This window comes from Epinephelus lanceolatus, chromosome 2 (genome assembly GCF_041903045.1).
Source record: "Epinephelus lanceolatus isolate andai-2023 chromosome 2, ASM4190304v1, whole genome shotgun sequence".
Lineage (NCBI taxonomy): Eukaryota > Metazoa > Chordata > Actinopteri > Perciformes > Serranidae > Epinephelus > Epinephelus lanceolatus.
The window spans coordinates 27,037,728-27,063,778 of NC_135735.1; the positions used below are offsets into that span (position 1 = coordinate 27,037,728).

Below are 26,051 nucleotides of genomic sequence, written 5' to 3' on the forward strand. Positions count from 1 at the left end.
AAACTACAGTGGAATATATAAAGGAAGCATCTTAACTTACACTGTGCTTTACAAATCATTTACAAATCTATAGCTTTGGCAGTGCCTTAACAATAGGGTTCCACCATAGTCTTAATATATAAGTCTGATACAGATTTTTTTTTGTGCTGAAGCTGCTGAATGTCAATATATTTGCACAATGTGCAATTTCTATAAATATGACCACACTAAGTAGCTGATGTATTGTTTTTTTAGAGAACTGTATTCTAGTCAGGGTGGAAAAGCCTCTAAACTGACATTTTAAATGAAGTAGGCTCATCACTGTTTAGCTTGTCTCTGAAACCTGGCACCTCTTATCCTTTACAAGTGAATCAATATTAGATGTGTAAAGTCATCCAGTGGGCTGGACTAGACCCTTTGGTGGACTGCCAGTGGGCTGTAGTTTGACACCCCTAGGTTAGGAAGATGTCATCCACAGAGAGACATAATTTGAAATGCCAACTCTTACTCACCTACTCGTTACTTCCTGCATTATAGGATGTGGTCAGAGTTTAAACAAACTTTACGTTGGGACGACAAGTTCATGAGACGTGAGACTGCATTTCATATTGGAGCTAAAATATTCAAGAGCCTCACCTTGAAGATACATAAAATTTGCACGGCTGACTAATGAAAAGGGTTATCCTTTTAATTACCTCACAAAATGGTCTGCCTGGTACGATGACACAGTACTTACAGTGTAGCAGTACAGCTACCTGGTGACAGTAACAGTTCCCTGGAGTTAAATCATTTTACAGATGCTTTGTAATCGAATCAACTGATTGTAGAGAGGCAGGAGGTTATGATGTCTACTAAACTGACTGTAGTCTATTCACCTATACAACTGCTGTTTCTAGGTTTAGACCTAGAGCACACCTTTGACTGGGTTGACTCAAAGAAGCGTACCACAAACAACAATGGAATATCTCTGAAACAGAAACAGTGGTGAGGCTTTAAGGGTCAAATATGTACCCATGACAATAGCACCGAGAAGCTTGTGATATCCACCTTACACTGCCATTTTGTTCAAACCTCTCTTGTAAAGGGTAAAATGTATCTCAAGAGACTTACTGATTGAATAAGGGATTCGATAAAAAAAAATAAAATGAGTATATTTATCAAAGCAAGTGCCATACTGCCATTTATTGAGTTCCACTGACATGGTGCAGAATGAATCAGAGGCTCAGATTTTAGTTATGCATTCCAGTAGAATAACATTCATGCCTGGTAAAGTAACAGCTCAATACAGAAACAGCAGAAAACATCTGGGTGGCCTTTCATCTGGTTTTATACGTGCAGCATGAGTATGGGTTTTACTGTTTTAAAGCTCGTGTCAGGTTTTTTTTTTTATCATGACATCACAAAGAAAGGAAAACAAATCATATGCATGTTCTGAGAGTCCAGCCAGAGATAAAATGATGTCCTCAAATCTGGCAAACAGAGGGTTTGGGTGGCTTGTGCTAAACAGCCTGAAAACCCTCTTTTCAATGTCCATCCTTTGTAAAAAAGAAAAAAAGGTGGAACAAAGTTGTTGAAATGGTGCTTTTGGATTACCTATGCAGGACTGTAAGGCAGGCACCTTCTAGATGCATCTTTGCAGGTAACAGAAAGAGTCTCCACTGCAGGAGTTGCTACAAATACGACCACAGGCAACTCATAACAATGCTATTTCTAACCCTCAGTAACCCACATTCATGTGGAGCATGAATGTGCATCCGTAGTAAACAAGGAGAAGCTACAGGTGTTAAAAAGAATAAAGGAATTAGATCTGTGACTGTAGCTCCTCTGGCGGTGCACGGCATTAAGACTGCAGGCAGGCCAACTGTCCACTAACAGAAACTGATACAAAGGAAATAATATGTGCTTACAGGTTTGCCTTTTTGACATCATTTTGTCACAAAAATTGTACAAAATTCAAGTGCAACAAGAACCCTTAAATAAGGCCCAGGTGATACTCTTGGCATTGCCTCATCTTTTTAAAGCCTCCTTCACACACGGCATGCTAAGTCTTATTTTTATATAATGATTCAGTCTACAGCAGAGAAAACTACACTTTTAGGACCTGCAACTGTTCCTTCTCATAATTTTAGGGTCAGGGTCATTTAAAACCATCACACACAGGCAACACTTGTTGTCAACTCAATTTCTGACATAGATTTTATGAGATTTGTGTAGTCAAGGTAATACTGCCTTGAAAAGTTGCCATATTGGTACAGTTTATGTGTTGTGGTTTAAATCGTCTCCGTCTCTTTAGCTTATAGAGTGCAAAATGAACACTGCACTAAAGCAGAGATTAAAGGGAGATGCAATTCCCTTTTTAAAAAAATATTTCAGTCACTCTTTTTGATTATAAAATTAAAGGTCCCGTGTGTAGCATTTAGGGGCATCTATTGGCAGAAATATTGAGAACTATGTTTTCATTACTTTACAATCACCTGAAAATAAGAATCATTGTGTTTTGTTACCTTAGAATGAGTCATTTATATCTACATATGGAGTAAGTCCTCCGCCATGTTCTACAGTAGCCCAGAACAGAAAAATCAAACACTGGCTCTAGATGGGGCCATTTGCGTTTTCATGTCAGCCACCATAGTTCTCCTGTACACAGGAGAAGTTTCAGCTCTGCATCTGCTGGATGCCACTAATCCAAATCCTACACACTGAAACTGTACAAGTGAACGGTGAGGATGATATTCCTCCTTCATCACGTGCATGTAAAATGTATATTCTACAAAGTTATAATGCATGCTAATATTCTGCCCACTGCTGCTAAAGTGATTTCATTTCCCAGGCAATGACAATCCGGATTCACAAAGCTTTTGAGAAAACACTAAAAAAGGTAAAATAATGCATCTCTTGACAAAAGGCAACAAAAGCTACAGAGTTGCGCCTTTTTTCCTGAGAGCAACGAGGGCTCCGATCCAGGGTCATTGGTCAGGTCATAGAACCAATGTCTCTACTGTGACATAAAAAGCAACCTGACCTCAGATCACCGCCCCTCTTTAGATATACACTGTGAATAGAGAATTGAAGCTGGTTCCTTGTCAATTAAACCTGTGGCCGCTTTGGTCAACAAGCCTCGTATGAAAAAAACAACAACACACAACATAAACAATAAAACATGCAACACTTTTCTGGTTCTTTAAAACGAGCACAACATACTGTAAGACAAGCCAAACCACTGGGTATTCATTCAGGAATAGATCTTTGCATCTCCTCTCCTTTGCTACAGAGTACCTGATGCATGGTCAGTCATTATTTTTTCACAGTTTAAACAAAAAACACTGAAGCCCAAAACTCTGATAGAATAAAATACATTGGCTGGGAATAAGTAGTAATGCCCTTCATAACAACTACGAACTAGTTTGTACAGAAGTCCTAATCCTTAAACAACTCTTGTAGAGCACAACTGTGTGACTAAAACTGCTGTCAAAGACGTAAATGGTGCTGAAACTGTCTGCTGATGGATCTACAGAACACAGTGAGTGATTTCAGACTCACAAAGACAGAAAAACTGGACATTTCACATCAGAAAATGGAGTTCTATAGCCGCTATATGAAAGCTTTGTTTCCCCTGAAAGACAGCTTTAAAGGCAGTCTTACAGTTTGTCCACTGAGTGATCCTTCGTGTGTTACAGTATGGGTGTTGGATGTGTGTAATGAGCTTCAGCACACAGTATTTCAGTCACTTTTTTCATTCAAAACATTTTAACCCTAATTCGTCTGTTTTAAACTCCAGGTCTGACGGGCAGTAGAGAGCTGCAGGTACAAAACATGGTCATCCTCAGCCAGAATATGTTGACAGTAAAAAAGAAACCCCGCCTACAAAAAGGCATGAAAAACAAGAGAGTGGGCGACGAGGAAAGGAGAGGTATAAGATGCACGGCATGCAGTTGTGATGTGTGTTTGCTGCTTTCAGAGAGGATCCTCCTTGTTTACTTCTGCTCCTGGATTTCTCGTTTGACTTCCGCTACATAATGGTGATCCTTCCCATGAGCCACCTCCATGATGGCAACCGCCTGGAGAAAGACAAAAAAACATTTTAAAATAACTCAAGGACACAGCATCCACTCACTTTGCCACTTATTAATATGTAAACATGCCTTCTTCAGAGCTCTGACTCCTTGTTTCTTTTTCTCCAGCCCCAAATAGAGACGTCCCAGTTTCAGATACATAGACGCCACATTCAGAGAATAGGCCGGGTAGTGAACACTGCAGAGAGAATATAATTTATACATCAAGCTGAGCAGTGAATACAAGAGGAAACAAGATACCGTCTATAATTAATGTTACAATGGGTTTTGTTGTAGTGCTACAAAAGTTTAAAACATATAAAGCCGAGAGAGAACAACAATAAAAGATAAAAGATGTGGTAGATATGTGTGTTGTTAACCACAGAGGGAAAATATGCTGAGTGTGAACAAAAGGAACACAATATAACATGTGTTGTTGTGCATATATTGTGGGTGGGACAAAGAACATTTCATGGGAAAGTAAATTATAAGTCAATAAAACATTAATGGGATGATTCTGAGCTGCAAAGCACAGATAAAAAGCAAATGATTAAAAGACTAAAAGAGGGATTGAAATCCTCATTCTTACAAGAACTTTGTCTTGACAAACTCAGAGGTCTGGAGAAAATCTCATTACACAACTGGGGTGACTTTTTCTACAGGGCTTTATTATCTGCATGTGGACTGAGACTGACAGCAGTGCTGCTGGTACAACTGACTGACTTCACTGCATTACTGCCTCCCTGCAGAGGCCTCACAGATCAGTTTACCTGTATGGCTGAATGATCTTCTCTCCGTAGCTCATAGCTCCGTCCCAGTCCTGCATGTAGAGACAGACACCCATGGCCTGATACATCATGTGCAGCATGTAGACGTTTGTGTCTGCAAATATAGCTCCCATCTTCTCCAGGCTGAGCTCACACATCTCCAGCAGCTCACTGGGGGGTGCCAGAGAGTCAAGGAATGATGAAACACACAATGTGGAGAGGGATGACAAGGCTGGCAAGTGAAAGACTGTGCTCGATAAAGACAGAAGATAAACTGACATGCTGAGAGGGAAAAGACTTCAGAGAGAAAAACAAACAGGAGAGTGAAAAAAAATGTGGGAAAGAGAAATACAGCTATAAACAGAGGAAAGGATATTCTTGTAGTGTTTTGCTCTCCTGAACTCCTCGATGACATTCTTGGCATAACGGACCATGGACTGGATTTCCTCTGGTTCTGGTGGAGAACTCAGCTTCCTGATCTCCATTTTTGCTTTGTCCTAGAAAGAGATGCAGAGAAATTATGTTCCCGTGTTCGGCAGATGTGGACAGTAGAGCTAAATTATATTTCATTCTCAAACTCATCCAAATCACCAGGGTGACACATTTCAGTCCTTGGCTGGGACTGAATTAAAAGCATCAACCTTCCATAGCCTTTGGTAAATATGAAGTGCATATGATGTACATAATAGTATGTCGTATAGAACTGGGATGCAGCATCTCACTTTTCTTCACAGTGTATAATACAAATTCAAAGACAGGCAGACTCTTTTACAAGACCAGTGAGGACATGAACAAGGCATGAACCTGCTCTCTCTCCAGCAGACAGCAGAAACTGAGGCACGTGAGACACTTTCTAGGAAATTCCTCTGGTCAACAATGCAAAAATGTTCTGCATTCTGTATATTAAGTCAGAATTTTTGTGAGGATGGGGACTTCAGGACATGCTGATTTGGCTTGGACAATAATGAATTAAATGATGCCAGTCAAAAAATCGGTTCTGACAGGATACTTTAATCACCAGTGCAGGGAAATTACAACAGTGAATGTATGTGGTTTTGAAAATTAACAAAAGAAAAATATATTTAATTTTCCAAATGTATGAATTTACTAGGCCCGGACAGTACCAAGATATAAGGGTGTAACGGGTTATTAAGAAATTCCGAACAGAAGCTCTTCTTTCTATTAAATTGATACAGAGATGCTGTATTGAGGAGATGTAGTACAAAGTACATGCCACCAGAGGTCAGTCTCTATTGTGGAACAGGAAACTGAAGAAATGAGTGGTGGGGTTTAATCCAGAAATGCATCTGCCTCTGCTTTGGAGTATTGCCACATACAACTTTATCCTAAGATAACTTCTTCCAACTACAAAACAGTTTATTACCCACATAATCCCTATTCAGCCCACTGATGTTTCGGTATCCGCTGCGGCAACAAGTGTCATCAGGTCTTCCAGCAAAAAGGATGCTTATTTCCTATCTATTTATTTATTCTTTGGGTCACAGGTATTTAAAGACAGAAAAACATGTCTAAGTAAGCTAATTGCATATTAGAAACACAGCTTTGTAGACTAGACAATGACATACAATACAGGCCAAAAGTTTGGACACACCTTCTCATTCAATGCGTTTTCTTTATTTTCATGACTATTTACATTGTAGATTCTCACTGAAGGCATCAAAACTATGAATGAACACATGTGGAGTTATGTACTTAACAAAAAAAAGGTGAAATAACTGAAAACATGTTTTATATTCTAGTTTCTTCAAAATAGCCACCCTTTGCTCTGATTACTGCTTTGCACACTCTTGGCATTCTCTCCATGAGCTTCAAGAGGTAGTCACCTGAAATGGTTTTCCAACAGTCTTGAAGGAGTTCCCAGAGGTGTTTAGCACTTGTTGGCCCCTTTGCCTTCACTCTGCGGTCCAGCTCACCCCAAACCATCTCGATTGGGTTCAGGTCCGGTGACTGTGGAGGCCAGGTCATCTGCCGCAGCACTCCATCACTCTCCTTCTTGGTCAAATAGCCCTTACACAGCCTGGAGGTGTGTTTGGGGTCATTGTCCTGTTGAAAAATAAATGATCGTCCAACTAAACGCAAACCGGATGGGATGGCATGTCGCTGCAGGATGCTGTGGTAGCCATGCTGGTTCAGTGTGCCTTCAATTTTGAATAAATCCCCAACAGTGTCACCAGCAAAACACCCCCACACCATCACACCTCCTCCTCCATGCTTCACAGTGGGAACCAGGCATGTGGAATCCATCCGTTCACCTTTTCTGCGTCTCACAAAGACACGGCAGTTGGAACCAAAGATCTCAAATTTGGACTCATCAGACCAAAGCACAGATTTCCACTGGTCTAATGTCCATTCCTTGTGTTTCTTGGCCCAAACAAATCTCTTCTGCTTGTTGCCTCTCCTTAGCAGTGGTTTCCTAGCAGCTATTTGACCATGAAGGCCTGATTGGCGCAGTCTCCTCTTAACAGTTGTTCTAGAGATGGGTCTGCTGCTAGAACTCTGTGTGGCATTTATCTGGTCTCTGATCTGAGCTGCTGTTAACTTGCGATTTCTGAGGCTGGTGACTCGGATGAACTTATCCTCAGAAGCAGAGGTGACTCTTGGTCTTCCTTTCCTGGGTCGGTCCTCATGTGTGCCAGTTTCGTTGTAGCGCTTGATGGTTTTTGCGACTCCACTTGGGGACACATTTAAAGTTTTTGCAATTTTCCGGACTGACTGACCTTCATTTCTTAAAGTAATGATGGCCACTCGTTTTTCTTTAGTTAGCTGATTGGTTCTTGCCATAATATGAATTTTAACAGTTGTCCAATAGGGCTGTCGGCTGTGTATTAACCTGACTTCTGCACAACACAACTGATGGTCCCAACCCCATTGATAAAGCAAGAAATTCCACTAATTAACCCTGATAAGGCACACCTGTGAAGTGGAAACCATTTCAGGTGACTACCTCTTGAAGCTCATGGAGAGAATGCCAAGAGTGTGCAAAGCAGTAATCAGAGCAAAGGGTGGCTATTTTGAAGAAACTAGAATATAAAACATGTTTTCAGTTATTTCACCTTTTTTTGTTAAGTACATAACTCCACATGTGTTCATTCATAGTTTTGATGCCTTCAGTGAGAATCTACAATGTAAATAGTCATGAAAATAAAGAAAACGCATTGAATGAGAAGGTGTGTCCAAACTTTTGGCCTGTACTGTACATGCTACAATGACTTCTATCACCAGTACCTCAGCTTATGATTTTTTTTTTTTTTTTTTTACACAAATATCTTCATGTACTTTAAACCCCAGTGAAATATAGGAAAGATATAAAGGTAAGAAAAATAGTTTGCCCAAGCCAAAAATTTACAATCATAAATTTTGGCTAGCCTATCTCTTGACTCAGCAATCATTTTATGAACTCAAACTGGAAAAAAAACCTGCACTTGAATAGTGCCTTTCTAGACTTTCAACCACTCAAAGCGCTTTCACACTATGAGTCACATTCACCCATTCACACACACATTCATACTGAGGCTACTATACAAAGTGCCATCTGCTACTCAGCATTTAACACACTGACACCGATGAAACAGCCACCAGGAGCAAATTGGGGCTCAGTAACTTGCTCAAGGATACTTCGGTATGCAGGCTAGAGGAGCCGGGGATCAAACAGCTGAACTTCCAATTAGTGGAACCGCTCTACCTCTGAGACACTGTCAAGTATGCATGTTAACATAAAATAAACTTGCTGAGCTGATTTTCACTTTACTCACTCATGCACACAAATCCTGAGGGAGACGTTAAAAGGGGTTAATGGTCTCTGCAGAGCTTAACTGAACTGTCTGTCACTGTTCTGAGGCTGCTGCTGGAAATGTGTGTCTCGACGTTCACACCAGTCATCAGTGAGCGTGCAAAAGGGCTTTTGTACAAATATGAAAAACTTAATAAAGTAATGGTACCTTGGACTTGGTGGTGCACTCAGTACACTGGCATGCGAAGAAGTAGGAATCTAACAACCTCTCTTTCCTGTCCTCTGTTGGATAGAGCAGGTCTATGTAGCTGTTAAAGACCTACAAAGGGAGAGAGGAAGAGATGAAAACAAAATCCTGAGTCAGTCAAAACAAAGACTGTAATAAGAGTCTGTATTTCTTCATGATTGCCTGTGGTCTTTAACAGCTGCTGTCACTAAGAACTATGGGGGTTTGCTAGATGAGTGCAGTGTTTACTCACCTCGTCTCCAGGGTTTATCTCTTGAACAGCTCTGACCTCAGCCACTGTGCCTTTATAGGTCACTATGACATTAGGACTACAGCTATGATTCATCAGTGCTACACTACAAGGACAAAAAGGAGGAGAGGCATAGAGGTTAAAAAATGATTATGAAATCAGAGAGTTGTGATCAAATTATCACATTTAACAGCTTCATGATGTTGGGATTACATTGTGGTATATGTATATATGTATGCCTCCACCAACTAGTCAAGTTGCAGTTTACATCTGTCTGTTCAGACGTAAATAATGTATGTAGTGAAGACTTTAACAGAATTAAATAAACTGTATTAAGAGTATATTTGATGAAATGAGACTCATCACTACATTGACATCTAGTGATTAATTTCCAGTGAGAAACATGCTGTCTTCCCTCAGAGACTATTTTTACAGAGGACTGATATAGAGCTTCGTCACATGGCGCAACGACAATCACGTGAACACGAGTGACCTCATGGTGAACTAACAGAGGAACGGGAGAGAACAGAAAATTGGAACTATGACAGTAGAAAATGCTTCAAATATGGATGTTGTTGCAAAGAAGCTCAAGGTGATCTTGAGGTATCGCATTCAAAAGAATGTGATGTACATATGGACAACCCAAAAACATATTGTCTCTGGCTGATGCCGGCGCAAAGGCATAAAAACTAATATAACTGAGTGAATCAGGAGCAGCTGAGACATACACAGATTGAAACTGCACAACAATGAGAGAGTAGGAAAGGAAGGGCACTGAGGTGGAGACTGAGTTCACATGTAAGGAGACGGAGTGCAGAAAGAAGCAGGAAAAGATCATTTGACTTCATTTGTAACATGCTGACAAACACTGTCCTTTCCAACTTAAGTGGTAGAGTGAAATACACTGACAAATGGATGGATTGTTAAATGATGATGAAGTATTGACACAGCCTGCTTACTCAGGAAAAACAGCTGATCCCAAATGGGAGAGCTCCTCGTCCTCTATGGTGAAACCATTACAGTTAACCTAGAGACACAAAGACAGAAAAGAAAGATGTGAAGACACCAACAAACAGGTGGAGACAGAGAACAGCAGGGTGAGTAGAATGATAAAACAACTTGCATCACCCTCGACTCACATGTGCTGTAACACCCCCTCCACTGAGGAGGAGGAAACCCAGTAGTAGAGATTAAATGTAGCTGTGAAATAAGAGGCCAAAGAGGCTGTCTGTGTAGCTTGGAGTAAGAAGGAGACAGCAGCACTGACAGACGGATCAAATTAAAGCTAACCGCTGTCGAGTTTAACAGACAGGACCTGTGTCTATGTATGATACAAATCCTGGTTTCACCTCAACATGTGCTTCAGTGTGTATTCGCTAACAAGAAAAGGACAATGTGAGGGGAGGAAGATATAAAAGGTGTGTGAGCACAAGGATTAAGCATGTATGAGTACAAGTAGAGCGCACATGTAAACACACTATATTTGCACGTGTCTTAATCTTTTGTGTATGTTGGTATTCAGCAGCGAGAAAGGTTAACAGCTGCCTATGTGTCAGCAAAAACATGTGATGCTCTCCTAACAAATCACACGACAGTAATAAAACACACCCAACCCAAATCCTGGATCATTTCAGGAACTCAAGGTTCTTTTAAAGGCCGACTCCATCTGTGCTCTTTTATGAGTTTTTCAAATGGCAACACCCAACGCCAGAAGAAATAGGCAGAAAAACATTGAGATTTGATATAATAATGTATTTATAATGTATATTAGTGTTGTCTAAAATATTGATTTGTCAATACATATCAATTCTGAATATTTAAAATGGTTCTGATACTTATTTTCTGCAGTGTGAAACACTGGTACCAGCTGTTCCTTCTGGCTCTCTCTTATTGTTAGTGTTAAGTCATTCTTATATTCTCTGCTACTAACCAAGGAAATAAAAGTCTTCATTGTCATATTCATCTTTTACAGAAACATTCAATTTTATGCCCTCAATGTCAATTTTTCCACACGATATTAAAATATTGAATACATATTATAGATATTATTATATCAAAGTTAGAAATTATGACAACAATAATGTAAATATCAGCTAATGTGCTAATCCAGCATTTACACTGTTGTGATCAAAATCATCATAATTTTTATCTGTACATTTTTCGGTTGCTAACTACTGCATTCTTTCACCAGCTCTTCAAGGACATTTCTGCTTAGACTAAACATTTTTCTACTTCTTTTACTTTTTAATATTAATTAATTAATATTCAGCTTTCAACCAAACAAATGTGGTGCTACAGCAGTACATTGCTCAGCTTCTGTTTCATTACTTCTGTCTGCTTTTCCAAACTGGGAGATCAATAATACATAATTCTCAAAGAAGGCTTGGCTCAGTATCGAAGACGCACATTAAGTGGCCCAGGGGGGTTATTAGAGTTGTTTCGAAAAAATGGAACCACCCTTTAAATCAGTGTATTTCTTGTTGGGGTGGATTAAGTGTTATCTAATTTTACCTGTGCAAATAGCTCAGTGAGGGCCTGTTTGTCTGGAAAGTCACTGATGTGTCTGGAGTAGAAGTGGTGCAGCGCTGCTATGTCTGTCTGGTTCATCTCGTCCTTCTCACTGTCCATCTTATCTAAATCTGGAAAAGGCACAAAACACAGACAGAAAAAGATCAAGAGAGACAATAAAGATAGACAGGATGAAAATAAGAACAAAGACAAAAAGGGACAGAGAGAGAACAAAAGAGTTCAGCTGGTTGTGTTGAACACTGGAGCCTAATTGGGCCACTAGCTAGACTTAAGATTTGCAATGTTCTTAAAGGGACAGTTCACCCCAAAATCAAATGCATGTTTTCCCTCTTACCTGTAGTGCTTCAATCTGGATTGTTTTTGTGCGCACTGATTGATTTAACGTAAACTGGTACTCTGTAGTAACGACATAATTTAGTTGGTGCCCTTAAAAATTACAGAGTTCGGTACCCAAACCTACTTTCTATACCTGCCAATCGTATCACCACACACAAGGAAGTGTACATCTACTCATGGACGAGAAGCTCGTGTTTGTGACAGCCTAACGTACAGTACAGGCCAAAAGTTTGGACACACCTTCTCATTCAATGCGTTTTCTTTATTTTCATGACTATTTACATTGTAGATTCTCACTGAAGGCATCAAAACTATGAATGAACACATGTGGAGTTATGTACTTAACAAAAAAAGGTGAAATAACTGAAAACATGTTTTATATTCTAGTTTCTTCAAAATAGCCACCCTTTGCTCTGATTACTGCTTTGCACACTCTTGGCATTCTCTCCATGAGCTTCAAGAGGTAGTCACCTGAAATGGTTTTCCAACAGTCTTGAAGGAGTTCCCAGAGGTGTTTAGCACTTGTTGGCCCCTTTGCCTTCACTCTGCGGTCCAGCTCACCCCAAACCATCTCGATTGGGTTCAGGTCCGGTGACTGTGGAGGCCAGGTCATCTGCCGCAGCACTCCATCACTCTCCTTCTTGGTCAAATAGCCCTTACACAGCCTGGAGGTGTGTTTGGGGTCATTGTCCTGTTGAAAAATAAATGATCGTCCAACTAAACGCAAACCGGATGGGATGGCATGTTGCTGCAGGATGCTGTGGTAGCCATGCTGGTTCAGTGTGCCTTCAATTTTGAATAAATCCCCAACAGTGTTACCAGCAAAACACCCCCACACCATCACACCTCCTCCTCCATGCTTCACAGTGGGAACCAGGCATGTGGAATCCATCCGTTCACCTTTTCTGCGTCTCACAAAGACACGGCGGTTGGAACCAAAGATCTCAAATTTGGACTCATCAGACCAAAGCACAGATTTCCACTGGTCTAATGTCCATTCCTTGTGTTTCTTGGCCCAAACAAATCTCTTCTGCTTGTTGCCTCTCCTTAGCAGTGGTTTCCTAGCAGCTATTTGACCATGAAGGCCTGATTCGCGCAGTCTCCTCTTAACAGTTGTTCTTTCTTCAAAATAGCCACCCTTTGCTCTGATTACTGCTTTGCACACTCTTGGCATTCTCTCCATGAGCTTCAAGAGGTAGTCACCTGAAATGGTTTCCACTTCACAGGTGTGCCTTATCAGGGTTAATTAGTGGAATTTCTTGCTTTATCAATGGGGTTGGGACCATCAGTTGTGTTGTGCAGAAGTCAGGTTAATACACAGCCGACAGCCCTATTGGACAACTGTTAAAATTCATATTATGGCAAGAACCAATCAGCTAACTAAAGAAAAACCAGTGGCCATCATTACTTTAAGAAATGAAGGTCAGTCAGTCCGGAAAATTGCAAAAACTTTAAATGTGTCCCCAAGTGGAGTCGCAAAAACCATCAAGCGCTACAACGAAACTGGCACACATGAGGACCGACCCAGGAAAGGAAGACCAAGAGTCACCTCTGCTTCTGAGGATAAGTTCATCCGAGTCACCAGCCTCAGAAATGGCAAGTTAACAGCAGCTCAGATCAGAGACCAGATGAATGCCACACAGAGTTCTAGCAGCAGACCCATCTCTAGAACAACTGTTAAGAGGAGACTGCGCGAATCAGGCCTTCATGGTCAAATAGCTGCTAGGAAACCACTGCTAAGGAGAGGCAACAAGCAGAAGAGATTTGTTTGGGCCAAGAAACACAAGGAATGGACATTAGACCAGTGGAAATCTGTGCTTTGGTCTGATGAGTCCAAATTTGAGATCTTTGGTTCCAACCGCCGTGTCTTTGTGAGACGCAGAAAAGGTGAACGGATGGATTCCACATGCCTGGTTCCCACTGTGAAGCATGGAGGAGGAGGTGTGATGGTGTGGGGGTGTTTTGCTGGTGACACTGTTGGGGATTTATTCAAAATTGAAGGCACACTGAACCAGCATGGCTACCACAGCATCCTGCAGCGACATGCCATCCCATCCGGTTTGCGTTTAGTTGGACGATCATTTATTTTTCAACAGGACAATGACCCCAAACACACCTCCAGGCTGTGTAAGGGCTATTTGACCAAGAAGGAGAGTGATGGAGTGCTGCGGCAGATGACCTGGCCTCCACAGTCACCGGACCTGAACCCAATCGAGATGGTTTGGGGTGAGCTGGACTGCAGAGTGAAGGCAAAGGGGCCAACAAGTGCTAAACACCTCTGGGAACTCCTTCAAGACTGTTGGAAAACCATTTCAGGTGACTACCTCTTGAAGCTCATGGAGAGAATGCCAAGAGTGTGCAAAGCAGTAATCAGAGCAAAGGGTGGCTGTTTTGAAGAAACTAGAATATAAAACATGTTTTCAGTTATTTCACCTTTTTTGTTAAGTACATAACTCCACATGTGTTCATTCATAGTTTTGATGCCTTCAGTGAGAATCTACAATGTAAATAGTCATGAAAATAAAGAAAACGCATTGAATGAGAAGGTGTGTCCAAACTTTTGGCCTGTACTGTATACAGTAATGGCATCCTCCTTGACTGAGCTGTAATGTTACTGTGCTGTGACATTAGCTAGCTCAGTTGTGCTAGGTGAGCTAGCAGTAGATGCATGCACCTTCTGCGTGGTGATACAGTTAGCAGGTGTAGTTTAGTAGAAAGATAAGTTCCAACGTGACACTGCTCACAACAAGGTCTTTAGAGCATTTTGAGTAATGGTCATGATTTCTGGAGAGAGACATTGCTGTTGAATTTTTCAAATGTATTTTTTTTTCTTTGAGCAATACAGATTTCCAACACTCTGCAACTCACAACCACAACAATCTAAATTGATAAATAGCTCTACAGGTAAGAGGATAAATATGTATTTTTGATTTTGGGTTGAACTGTCCCTTTAAGTGTTTGAGGAAGTGCTTTCATTTGAAAGAAGACGGATTACTAAACAGGAAAATGAAGACCACGCTGGTATGAAAAAACAAAACAAACAAAAAAAACCCACACACATAATAAAGGCGAGACATAAAAAATAAAGTGTACTATTCATTCAGAATTTTATCAGTATGTGTTTTGTGGTTGTTGCTCCACATAGGAATCACTCAGTGTTACAAGGTGTAGAATGTCCCACTGCTGTAGGCCATGTGTCATTGTCAGTCACACCCACACAGACACCCACCCACACCCACACTCACACACACACACAGACAGACAGACAGGTGGCAGCAGGCAGCAGCTGGCCACTGATTTGCTTTGTGTACATGAGAGACAGGTGTGAAGGTTAATTCTGTGACAATCCTCTGATGACACATCTGAGCCTGCAACAACCGCTCAGACTAAATGATAATACCAGGTGGAGCAGAGAAGACAGTTTGTGAGCACTTACATGCAACAAAGTCTCGTCTTGAGTGTCTAACAAATACGCTCTTTTATCAAGTTACAGTGTTTGATGATGCCACAAAGCTCAGCTTCCTTTGTTGTATTTAAGTAAGGGCTGACATAACGGAGCACATATGTTAACATGTTAGAGCTTCTCAGCCACAGTCTACCAGAGAAGAGGGTTGAGTACCTTGCTCAAGGGCACAGTGGCAATAGTTTTTAAAGGAGGGGAGAGAACATGAAATTACAGCACCCAGAATCTTGGGATTTAAATCCCCGAGCTCTGCAGACTTAAAGTGAATAAAAAGAGACAGAACCAGGACTGGAGGCTACAGCAGAGGATATTAATAGACACACTGCTACAACTGCAGAGACACAGAAAAAAAAAAAAAAAAAAAAAAAAAAATCACACAATGTGTAACTAAAAGTGCACACAAATGTAACTAAACATACACGCTCATGTATTCACACACACACACACACACACACACACACACACACACACACACACACACACTTACTTACGGGCTTCAAATTCACTGAGCAGTAGCAGCCTTTCTGAAGGGGTGCGCTCTGTTGTGACTTTCTGCAACATGTAAATTATTTTTGGTCAAAAATGGGCAAAATCATGACAATAAAACACAAAATAATCTATTTTTCTTTCCTCAGTGTTTATGTTTTATTATAGCTAATGGCTTTGCTAGAGACTTTCAGGCCAATTAAGAAGACATTAAAACACAATAAAACGCCAGCTGAGCACAAATGGCTTCAGGAACTGTGGTGTTCAGTGGCATCAACACAGAGGTAACATTACAACGCAGCAAGGCTATGTTCACATGGTAAGAGTACAGTTTGCTTTGATGTGACTCACAGTGTGTTTAATGTGATCAAAGCTGATGTCACCTTTCTGAACTGCAGTACTTGAATAGCAAAGCCTGACAGTGGTGATGCTTCTGTGACATGACTCATGCAAAAGTATACAAATGAAACTGATGAGTTAAGTCATTGCATTGCTGCTCCAGCGGCTCACGGCTGGTTTATTGCATTAAATATGTTCTAGCTCATAACATTTACTTATTATCAGGCCAGCCACTGCATATTATTTGACTCTTTATCTTCTTTTAATGTATTTTAAACTAAGGTTTTAAATTGTGTTGACTTTCAGTCACAACCTCACACAAATCCTTTAGCCATCAGCTCTCAAATACTGGCTGGTCCTTTTGAGTTTTCTTTGCACTTCAGTCAACAGGAAAATCACACGTAACTAATAACATTACTGATGCTTCATTCCCTTCAGAAGTGCTGGTGAGTCAGACACAGTAGTACAAAGCACGCACTATACCCAAATAAGCTGCAGCCATTATCTATTGCTGCGTCTTTTACCGCCTGGAAAGCACGAGGTGGGGCCCTGGGTGCTACTTTTACACCAACTTTCAAGATGGGGGCAATATCAATTAGCCAGTCAGCGCCACGGGCAAGACTAATGCCATTGCCAAGCTGTTATCAAACAGTGCACTGGAACCAATGAGGGGAAAAAACAAAGATAGATGCTGCTATTTAGGCTGCTCTAAATCAAACTGTCTTCACATTGTAGTTTGTTTTTACTTCGCTCCATCCACTTTTAAAACTCTGGCAAAACCAGACCATGTGAGCATGGCTACCCATCAGTGTGGACTTAAAATGACATTTTATTCAGGTGGATTTGTTTGGCTCTAATGATCAGTTAGGGAAAATCGATTCCCCCTTCCTGAGGTTAGAGCGAACACAATGTCTGACTGAAGACAGAAATGAGGGGTAACAATTCCACGCCTGACGTTGCTAAGTGACCACAACCTTCTCACCAAAAATCCCAACTTAGTGCGCCGCACTTTGAAGCCAATTTTCGTAGTAGCCAAACAGTGAAATAACAACTTCTGAGACTTTTTCCCATAGACTTACATTGTGAAAAAGATGTCTGTAAATTCAGTGGAGAGATTTTTTTGAGCATCAAAACACCCGTAAATTGACTCGTTAGGGATTTGGTCCGACAACATTTTGAAATTCTAGAAGAGCTGCACAATTACATCATTTTATTCCCATTCAAGTTAGCAGAGGGCTAAACCGGAAGTTGGCTGCTTGGCAGATAGAAGTCTGTAGTGTGTTTGTTCTATCGGCTAAACGTGATGCAGAAAATCCCGGTCATTTTAAACCTAGGAAATCTAACTTTCTTGACTTCATGCACCACTTAGCAACTTTAATAGGAATGAACAGGGCCCCGCCTCCAACACTGTATCCAGTTCTCTTTGTATATCTATGGGTGCTGCATTCCAAAGTTGAACTTTGCTTATCTCATGGTGCAGCTGAAAAACATGCGCTTGGGAACGCCTTTTAAGGCCGCCTTTTAAGTTCTAGTTATTTTTACAGTTTTAAATTAACATTTAGTTTTTGCTTTCATTTTTGTTCTAGTTTTGTTTTCAGTGTCATAGGCATTAATATCCAATGACTGAAATTTCAAAATGTGTTTTCACACATTTCTGTCTGTCAGCTCTTCACAGTATTGATTATAAACTGAGGAGGATCATGTATAATTTCACATAGATCTATCCTTTCTCCCTTTGCTTGCAGTTATGTTTAACATTCCCTGGGGAAAAATCCATGTTGCCCTAAATATAAAAGTCATCTCTGAATGTTAAATGTTCCTGCTCCACATTTTATTACTTTACCTGTTTCATGATGATTCGAGCCACCAGTCTGACAGTCTCTGATGGACACCAGTTTTCCCCATAGGCACACATAGCTACACACTCCGGCTTATGCATGGACCAATCGCCTCTCTGCATAAACACACACACAGAAAAAGACAGAAATAGCAACAGTTAGTGACCCCTCATTATTACAGTGAGTAATCCCACTCAACAGGACACCACATGTGAGACAAAAGGCAGAAATGTGAGAGAAAAAGAGAGAATTAAATTAACACAATGGATGATTTTATTATCACAAAGCAAATCATCCATCTATCGATCTCTCCTCTCTCTCACAAACGAAAACTCCCCAGTTTTACTGCAGTGCACAGTGTGTGTTTTGTGCCATGAAACTATAAGTAGACAGAGGCAGAGGGAGGACAGACCGAATCGTCATAGCAACAGCAGCGTGACCGTGTGCTCTCTCCATCTCTTGCTGCCTGCTTGGAGCTGTGCTGGAGCTGCTCTCACTGTGCAGTCCAAGGTCTCAGGGTGAATCACAAAAATAATAAAAGAAGTTCTTTCAAATTTACTCTACGTCATTGGTGCCAGTGAAGCAAAATGCTCATCCTTTGGTAACATGTGAATGCGCACAAAGGGATTGAAAAAAAAGTCACCTGCTCGATTGGTACATTTCTGACAACAATAAATGGCTTGGTCTCTGCCTTTTCTCGTTCTCTTTGTCTTTCTATTTGAAAATGAAGACTAAAACGGGTATTTGTAGTTAGTACCACAAAAATTACTGTGTTCGGCGTAAAATGTAGTCACGATCAGTTCCTGTAGTTAACTGTGGAAACTGGGACACATCAATCGCACACAGAAACAAGAGGCCCTCCTTGTAAATGCAAAAAAGGAAAAGAGAACATTCTTACCTGACAGTCAATGTTGCAGTAGTAGGCCTGCTTACATTTGCCACACTTAAAAAGGTCTTCTCTCCTGTAATGACATAAAGACACAACACGTTACTCCACTACAGCTGTAAAATAACACACCTCATCTGGGACACATGATGCTTCTAATTGTAATGCAGTGTAAAAAGACTTTTCACTAATATAGTTTTTACCCCATGACGTTTAAATACTTGGTATATTCACTGTTGAAGGTAGATAATGCAGGAATTTTCAGTTGCTGTTAAACATGCTCGTCAGTGACAGTGAAAGCTAACCCCAGAATCACTCTCATTTTGGAATGAGCTTTGTCGGCTTGGCTGTTTCGCCTCACTGTATTTGCAATTTTTCAGCGCTGTGCCCATGATTTTTTTGAGGTCACGCACCTGGTTGCAACCCTTTCATAAAAGCTGACCTCACCTGTGCCCAGGAACTTCCCAAACACAGCAAAATAAAAATAAAATATGAATATATAGGCAGAGTCTCTGCAGATAAACACACTGCAACACACTTTTAGTGGGTCATAAGTGATGATTGAGAGGGATTACTTTTGTATGAGCCTATTAGGGCTGAATATTATCTAAAAAATTTTACCAGTACCAATACCAGTGCCCTTAAAGTGATACCAATACCAATAGTGTTTTTTTAATATATTTTTTTGTCTACTTCATTTGATACCCATCATATGAATGGAAACATTCAGTTGCATGAAAGGCCACCTAGGCATGTAGTATAGCCATTCTTGTGGATGTTTTGGTGGCATCTTGGCACGTTGAAGCCAACTCTGTCTACTGGCCACGACTTCACCACACTACAGACTATATAGGTTGTAACTGCTGTAGTAGTGGACTAATCACATGTTGCATTCAATTAAAGATTGTCTGCGAGCAATACCATACAAATACTAATTTTTTCTAGATCTGGATACAAAAAGGGTCAAATGCAGGTTTCGTTTGACTGGGGAAGTTTCGTTACTGCTATGTAGTGGGTTATTTCTGTCACTACTTTTGAGGTGTTGAGTACCAATACCCAGCCCGAGAGTCTATACATTGGATTTAATAAAAATCCTTTATAGCATACCTTTAAACTAGCGGTGAGTGAGACAATCTTGCAGGTTTGTTGTAGCACTGTAACAAAACGTGGGATGCCCAGATGCTCAACACATAAGCTCAAATACCAAGAGAATTAGTTGCATAAACTTCAGTGTTATTCATAAAATTTCCAATTACATTCATAGCCATTTCTACAGACATTTCCAGCTTATGTTCATGCAAAAATAAGTCATTTTGTAAAACAACAGGTATCAAAGATCACTATTACAGCAAGACACATACTCATTCAGAGTGTTTCTGACTGTATAGGAGCAAATACACACACACACACACACACACACACACACGCACCCCTGGCCTTCTCATTCATTGCTTGGCTCCTCCTCTCTGGGGACACATGGACAACTATATTTAGCACCCTAACCTTTTACTGCTCTATAAACCTTGATGGCAGCCTGGGTAGGACGCATGTGTGAATGAAAGGGTGAGGGTGAGGGTGAGAGTTCATTTAACTCTTAGAAGTTTCATAAAGAGTGCCATCAGATCTCAAACAGGACAAGTAGGCAAGATAAAGGGCTGAACTTTGAAGGTGCAGTGCACTGCAGTTTAACCTGATTTGATGTTTTTGACACAGTATGCCTACACACACCCACACATGTCAATACTCTGTGCATGTTGTAGGCTGCACTTTCCAGCCACTCCACAGCCTACACTGTTACTGGAGCAGGAGACTACAATAAATGACTGAAATTCATGTTCAGCTGATGAGTGAGTGAAACTTTGAAGCTAAGAATAACAAAGGCAGACTCTGATATCATGAAGACTGCAGGTCGTCTTGCTACGGCTTGGCTTTTAGGTGCATATAGGCATGTGTGGGATTTGTAGTTTAATAGAGGCTGCTGTTTAAGGAGCAACGATGAGTCTTGTGTGTAAAAGTGAACACTGTGACACAAAGGACAGGTTGAAAAGTAGTGAAATGCTCCTTAAAGTGAGCCGACTACCTGTGATTATCTTATTTAGGATTATATGCTAGCATATAAATAGACCCAATGAGAGTACAGGAAAGCAGACACACTAAATTCTGTCTTTAAAACTACCAGTAATGTTGTTGTACGTGAATGTTAGTGTCTATTTCAGATTCTCCTGACTCTGCAGTGCTACAAACAAATGCTGCAGTGTCAGTCAGGTGAGCTGCCTCACCGCACTGACCCATTTAAGTCTGCACCAGCTCGGTAGGTGTCCAGAGGTTCACAAGCTAACCTAGCTTAGTAAAGATGTTAGCCAGCGTTCAACTGGACACAGCACGCGCTGTGTTTCTGTTTCAAGCTAGGCTAAAAATAAACACCAGCCTGGAGGTAACTGTCGCTGAGGTGTTTTATCAGCTGTTTTCCAGAGGTAAGATGTTACCTGGTGAAGCAGTGCTCACAGTGCGCTCCCCTCTCATTCACTGTCAGCACGTACGAGTAGGCAGGGCAGGCGAACACCAGCTCCCCCACCGCGAAGTGCCTCACCGCCCGCAGGCCTCTGCCGCGGTCCGGGCTCAGGAACCTCTCCGTCCCCTCTATACCTTCGTTCTTCATGGTTTCTTCTGTTTACGGTTCTCCTGTCAGATCCTACCGACCACCACTTGTGTGTGCTGACTGCTGGCTCTAATCAGCTTCTGCCAGAGACCCGTCTTCTTCCCCGGTCCCCTGTGTGTGTCCCGTGTGACTCTCATCGCCCCCTGCTGGAGAGGCGACGGCACAGGCCGGCAACTAGTGTCCACCTAGGTTATTAAAATTAAATATAACTAAACTAAAAAGCAAAACTAGACGTGAAAAAACATTTTAAAAAATAAATACAATAAATAAATAAAAATATAATTAAATATTAAAAATTAGACTGAACCAACGGAAACTATATGGATATTATTAAAACTAGGTAAAATAAAAAATAAAATAAATATTTATATTAGTAGTTAGACCCTGCAGGTATACAAGACATATCTCTAATTTTAGTCTGTTAATTTGTCATTGGTGCATATCTTTATTAAGACTGGGATGTCTACATGGCTGTTGCCTGCTCAGGGTATTGTGTTTCTATAGTAATACCTATGCTGATTTCTTATTTCTTAAATCTTGCCCCTGCCCCATATTATAATAAAAAAAAAAATAAACAAAACTGATACTAAAATTCACAAAAGAGTAATAATCAGTCGATACACTAATCCACGAGGCTGTAAAAAATGTGTATCTACCCAAGCATTATTATTGTTATTAGCCTATATTATTTTCAGTTATTTTATTATTTTACTATACTGTTGTACCTACATGTCAATGTCAAAAAAATATTTAAAATTTAAAAGATTTAAGTGAAAAAAAACCCTCAACACTAAACTAAAAATAAACATTTTTAAACAATGAAAATAGACTGAAATGAGAAACCCAACTAACTGAAACTAAACTAAATTGAAAACAAATATTTAAAATGAAATAAAAATAAAAAACAAATGAAAAATACATAACTACAATAACTTTGGTGTGCAGTATACAGTATGTGTAAATTTCAGTAATAAACAACATGAACTGAAGGCAGTGATGGAAAGTACCATGTGCAATTTTGCAGTCCTTGTACATTACCACAGTATTTCTATGTTACGCTACTCGTCTACATTTTAGATGCAAATAATTTACTTTTCACTCCACTACATTTATTAACAGCTGTAGTTACTCTGCAAATTTAAATTCAGAAAATATAATCAACAGATAAATTATTATATGTTATGATGGATTAAGCAACCCAGCAGTTTATACACTAGTTAAAATCAACCCACATTTAACTGCTGCAACACCAAATAGATGTACACTAATGCATCAGTTAGTAGCAAACAATTATGATTCTAAGATGGACCATTTTACATAATGAGTACTTTTATTTTTGGTACTTTCCTTAAATTTTGTTGTATGATAGTATTCCAGCACTTTTGGATTACTGCATTTACCTAAGCAATAGATCTGAATACTACTTTCATCACTGACTGATGGACTCTGTGGTGAACAGATGCGCTGTAGCTGTCTGCTCTGATAATCATTCTTAATTTCAGTCATTAATTATATACTTGCTTGTCTGCTCTCATTTGTTCAGCTTTTTGTCTTTGTTTGTGAGATCATGTCCCCTCTGGTTTGACCTATTCTGTTTTCTGTAATGTTACATGATGTCATGTTATCACTGCCTGCACTGACAGTCTGCTTAACATTGAACATGTCCTATACTTTACATGATGCTTGCCTTACTCCTCCTCACAGTATCATCCAACATCAGTGTCCAACCTCAGTGCACCTGCGACTGAATGCGTGCAAATCTCTGCAGCCGCGTTTCAAAGTTTTTTGGAAAACCTTTCTACAATCACATGTAGTGGTGTTCACACACTTTTCTTTTTCATGTTGAGGAATCTCAGAAGAAAAAAATGACTCCGTTCAGAACCACAACTGTGTTCTCCAGTTCTTATAAAATATAATTTAGGATGTCTTCTTGTCCCAAATGCCTCAAGTGTGTATCCATATCACGCACATTGCATTATAAATGTGTCACCACATCAACCTTATTACTTTTGGCCCAGTAACCTGCCTCTGCCGGAGGGATTATTACCCATCTGCATTGTTCTGAAATTTGAGGCTTAGCAGACATGTAGACTTTAAAAAGGAATCCACTGGTTAAACTTGAGAAAATTAAGGTAAAAAATTGCATGCGTCATTTTAAGTAGTTCCAATCCAAATAAATAAGTAAATCCCGTGAGTTTTTTACAATCAGACAAATCCAATTAACTTAGTTCAACCAACATGATTTGGTTTGACCCCAAAAATCTTTATCAAATGGAATCAATTCGATATTTATCCAAAAGTTGTGGTGATAGTTGGTGGTCAACTATCTTATTTAAGATATTCTAACTCATTTATTTCAGTTCAAAGAACACCTGCTGTGACTGGCTGTGAGCAAAACCATATACCATAGATATGTTCATTTTTTAGATTTGGACACAAAAAGGATGGAATGCAGGTACCCAGTCCTGGAGTCTATACATTGGTTTTTATACATAAAAAAAGAAAGATATTCTAACTAACTTATTTCAATTCCATACTACTCAAGAGTGTCAAATGTGTTTTAGATTTTGATCAGCTTATTAAAACAAGTTGTCAGTTGACTTAAACTAGTTAATGAAACAAACATTATTTTATGCTGAAAAAGTTCTTCGTTTTAAGCGTATCCACTAACCCCACGATTCACTTTTTAGTGTAGATTAGTTTTACAGGACATTTGTGCCACATATTGTGTGATTATTGGGACTACAACATGTAATTAATCCAATAAATGTGCAGTATTTGACTGTTTCAATTTAAAAACTGTACAAATGCAAGACTGACTTGAAGGCCTCTACATTATTGTGCAATAATAACTCAACTGTACAATACATTCTTTTTGCAGTTCTTACCTATTCTACTTTTGCATTTATATTGAGTACACTCATAGTAGGATGCACATATTGGTACATATTTTATATATTTCTATTTCTTACACAATATATCCTCCTTCCTTATATACATATTTATATATTGTAGTACACTGCCCTTTTCAGTTTTTTTCTTGCACACTTCTTATGTCTACTTCTATTTTCTTATAATTTCTCTAGTATAAGACCATCTGCAATGTCTCCCAACTTCCCCTCAGGGATCAACAAAGTATTCTGAATCTCAGAAAGGTCTACAAGGACTTTTATTGTAATTATTCTGCCCAAAAATGCTGCCTTATTGCACAGCAGATGGATGGTTTCACTCAATATAAGACCCAAACCAGAGTGGTAACATTCAACTGATGAATGGAAAAAGCTCCTTCTTTAAATATTTAAGTGTCAGAACACATATAAAAACAATGTCCATCCTCGAACAGTGAAGGTTCCTGTAGATAGGTCCAGTCCCACAGCTGCATCAATGTGGAGACTGCAATAGAAAGGTCAGTATACTCTGACTGTTTGTGTTGGTGCTAACTGTATCTGTTGTGAGCTCTTAACATCGACCCCTGAAGCGGACCAAAATATTCGACACCGTTTAGTTTATATATATAAATGCATTTATTTAAGTTAATCATTTCTCCTCATTCAAAGTTGAATTTCTGCAGTATCTATAAAACAGGGGACAGTTAGAAGCGCTGTACAGTCTGACAACAAAACTAGGAACCGCGGCTGAGTACACTGTGTATATATGTACATACTGTACACACACTGATGTAGGTATATACAAAAATATACACTTTTACATGTGTGACCCCTTCGCGCCATGTCACCCACCACTTTCATTCAATAAAGCCACACTCCTATTAGAAAGCACGTCATCATCCCAAATAGTTCATTGATTACCAGTTCACCTTTTATCTCTCATTTCTGGCTGATGAGAAATTTGTCTTATGTGCGCGTTAAACCCCTCTGATGCCCTGACTCACACACACACACACACACTGTGACTGTCACTCGTAGCGAAAGATGGAGGAGCTTAAGCAGTCCTGAGCTGGATGTCTCAGCAGGGCTTTTCACATATAAGAGAGGGCTCTTCTTCGGTTAATCCTAAGAGGGGATTTGAGGTGGGCTGAAGGGGGAAGACATCCCTCTTGTTAGGACAAATCACGGCATAACTCTGCTCCCTGTTTGAGGGAAAAGCTGAGAGAACACAAAGCTTGACCTTTTGCACCTCCCCTCTTGTTAAACGCCATCAGATAAAGCTGTTGATTGTTTCCCTTCAAAACACAGTGAGTATGAATAAAGTCCTACTGGCTCAGTGGGGAAGACGGTCTTGTGCGGTGACTGGTGTTCAGTTATATGCCCCCCTTTTAATGCTAATAAAGATGCCTGCAAGATTGACAATATTCATCTCTTTGAGGAGATGTTTTGCAGACAATTTTAAGACATCAAATAAGGAAACTGTCAACTTTGTACCCCATGTTTGTCACAAGACTGACACCAGATCAGCAGCTAAGAGGCGTCCTCCCCCCAGCGTGCCCTGCAGGTTTAACTAAGACTGGGAAGAAGAATCAGATACACAAC

The 26,051-nt window shown here is 40.1% G+C and overlaps 1 protein-coding gene across 1 annotated transcript; it reads right to left on the reverse strand.

Annotated features, from left to right (window-relative positions):
• Positions 1-1,132: 1,132 nt before the first annotated feature.
• Positions 1,133-21,682, reverse strand: smyd2a (SET and MYND domain containing 2a). Its single transcript, XM_033629393.2, has 12 exons — positions 21,389-21,682; positions 18,915-18,978; positions 18,022-18,132; positions 15,845-15,905; positions 11,537-11,664; positions 9,985-10,052; positions 9,029-9,131; positions 8,758-8,868; positions 5,175-5,295; positions 4,802-4,976; positions 4,122-4,230; positions 1,133-4,037 (listed from the first exon to the last, which is right to left on the reverse strand). Exons 1-12 carry the CDS (start codon positions 21,559-21,561, stop codon positions 3,954-3,956), a joined length of 1,308 nt encoding a protein of 435 aa, XP_033485284.2. The 5' UTR covers positions 21,562-21,682; the 3' UTR covers positions 1,133-3,953.
• Between the last annotated feature and the right edge of the window lie 4,369 nt (positions 21,683-26,051).

What these genes read in the sequence shown, in the direction of transcription:
- smyd2a (XM_033629393.2), bottom strand. Translation starts at nt 21,561, where the DNA reads ATGAAGAACGAAGGTATAGAGGGGACGGAGAGGTTCCTGAGCCCGGAC. An exon ending in GAGAGCAAAACACTACAAGA is followed by an intron (nt 4,977 to 5,174) that starts ATATCCTTTCCT and finishes ACTCTCTGGCAC; the next exon opens with CCCCCAGTGAGCTGCTGGAG. An exon ending in AAGATCATTCAGCCATACAG is followed by an intron (nt 4,231 to 4,801) that starts GTAAACTGATCT and finishes TTCTCTCTGCAG; the next exon opens with TGTTCACTACCCGGCCTATT.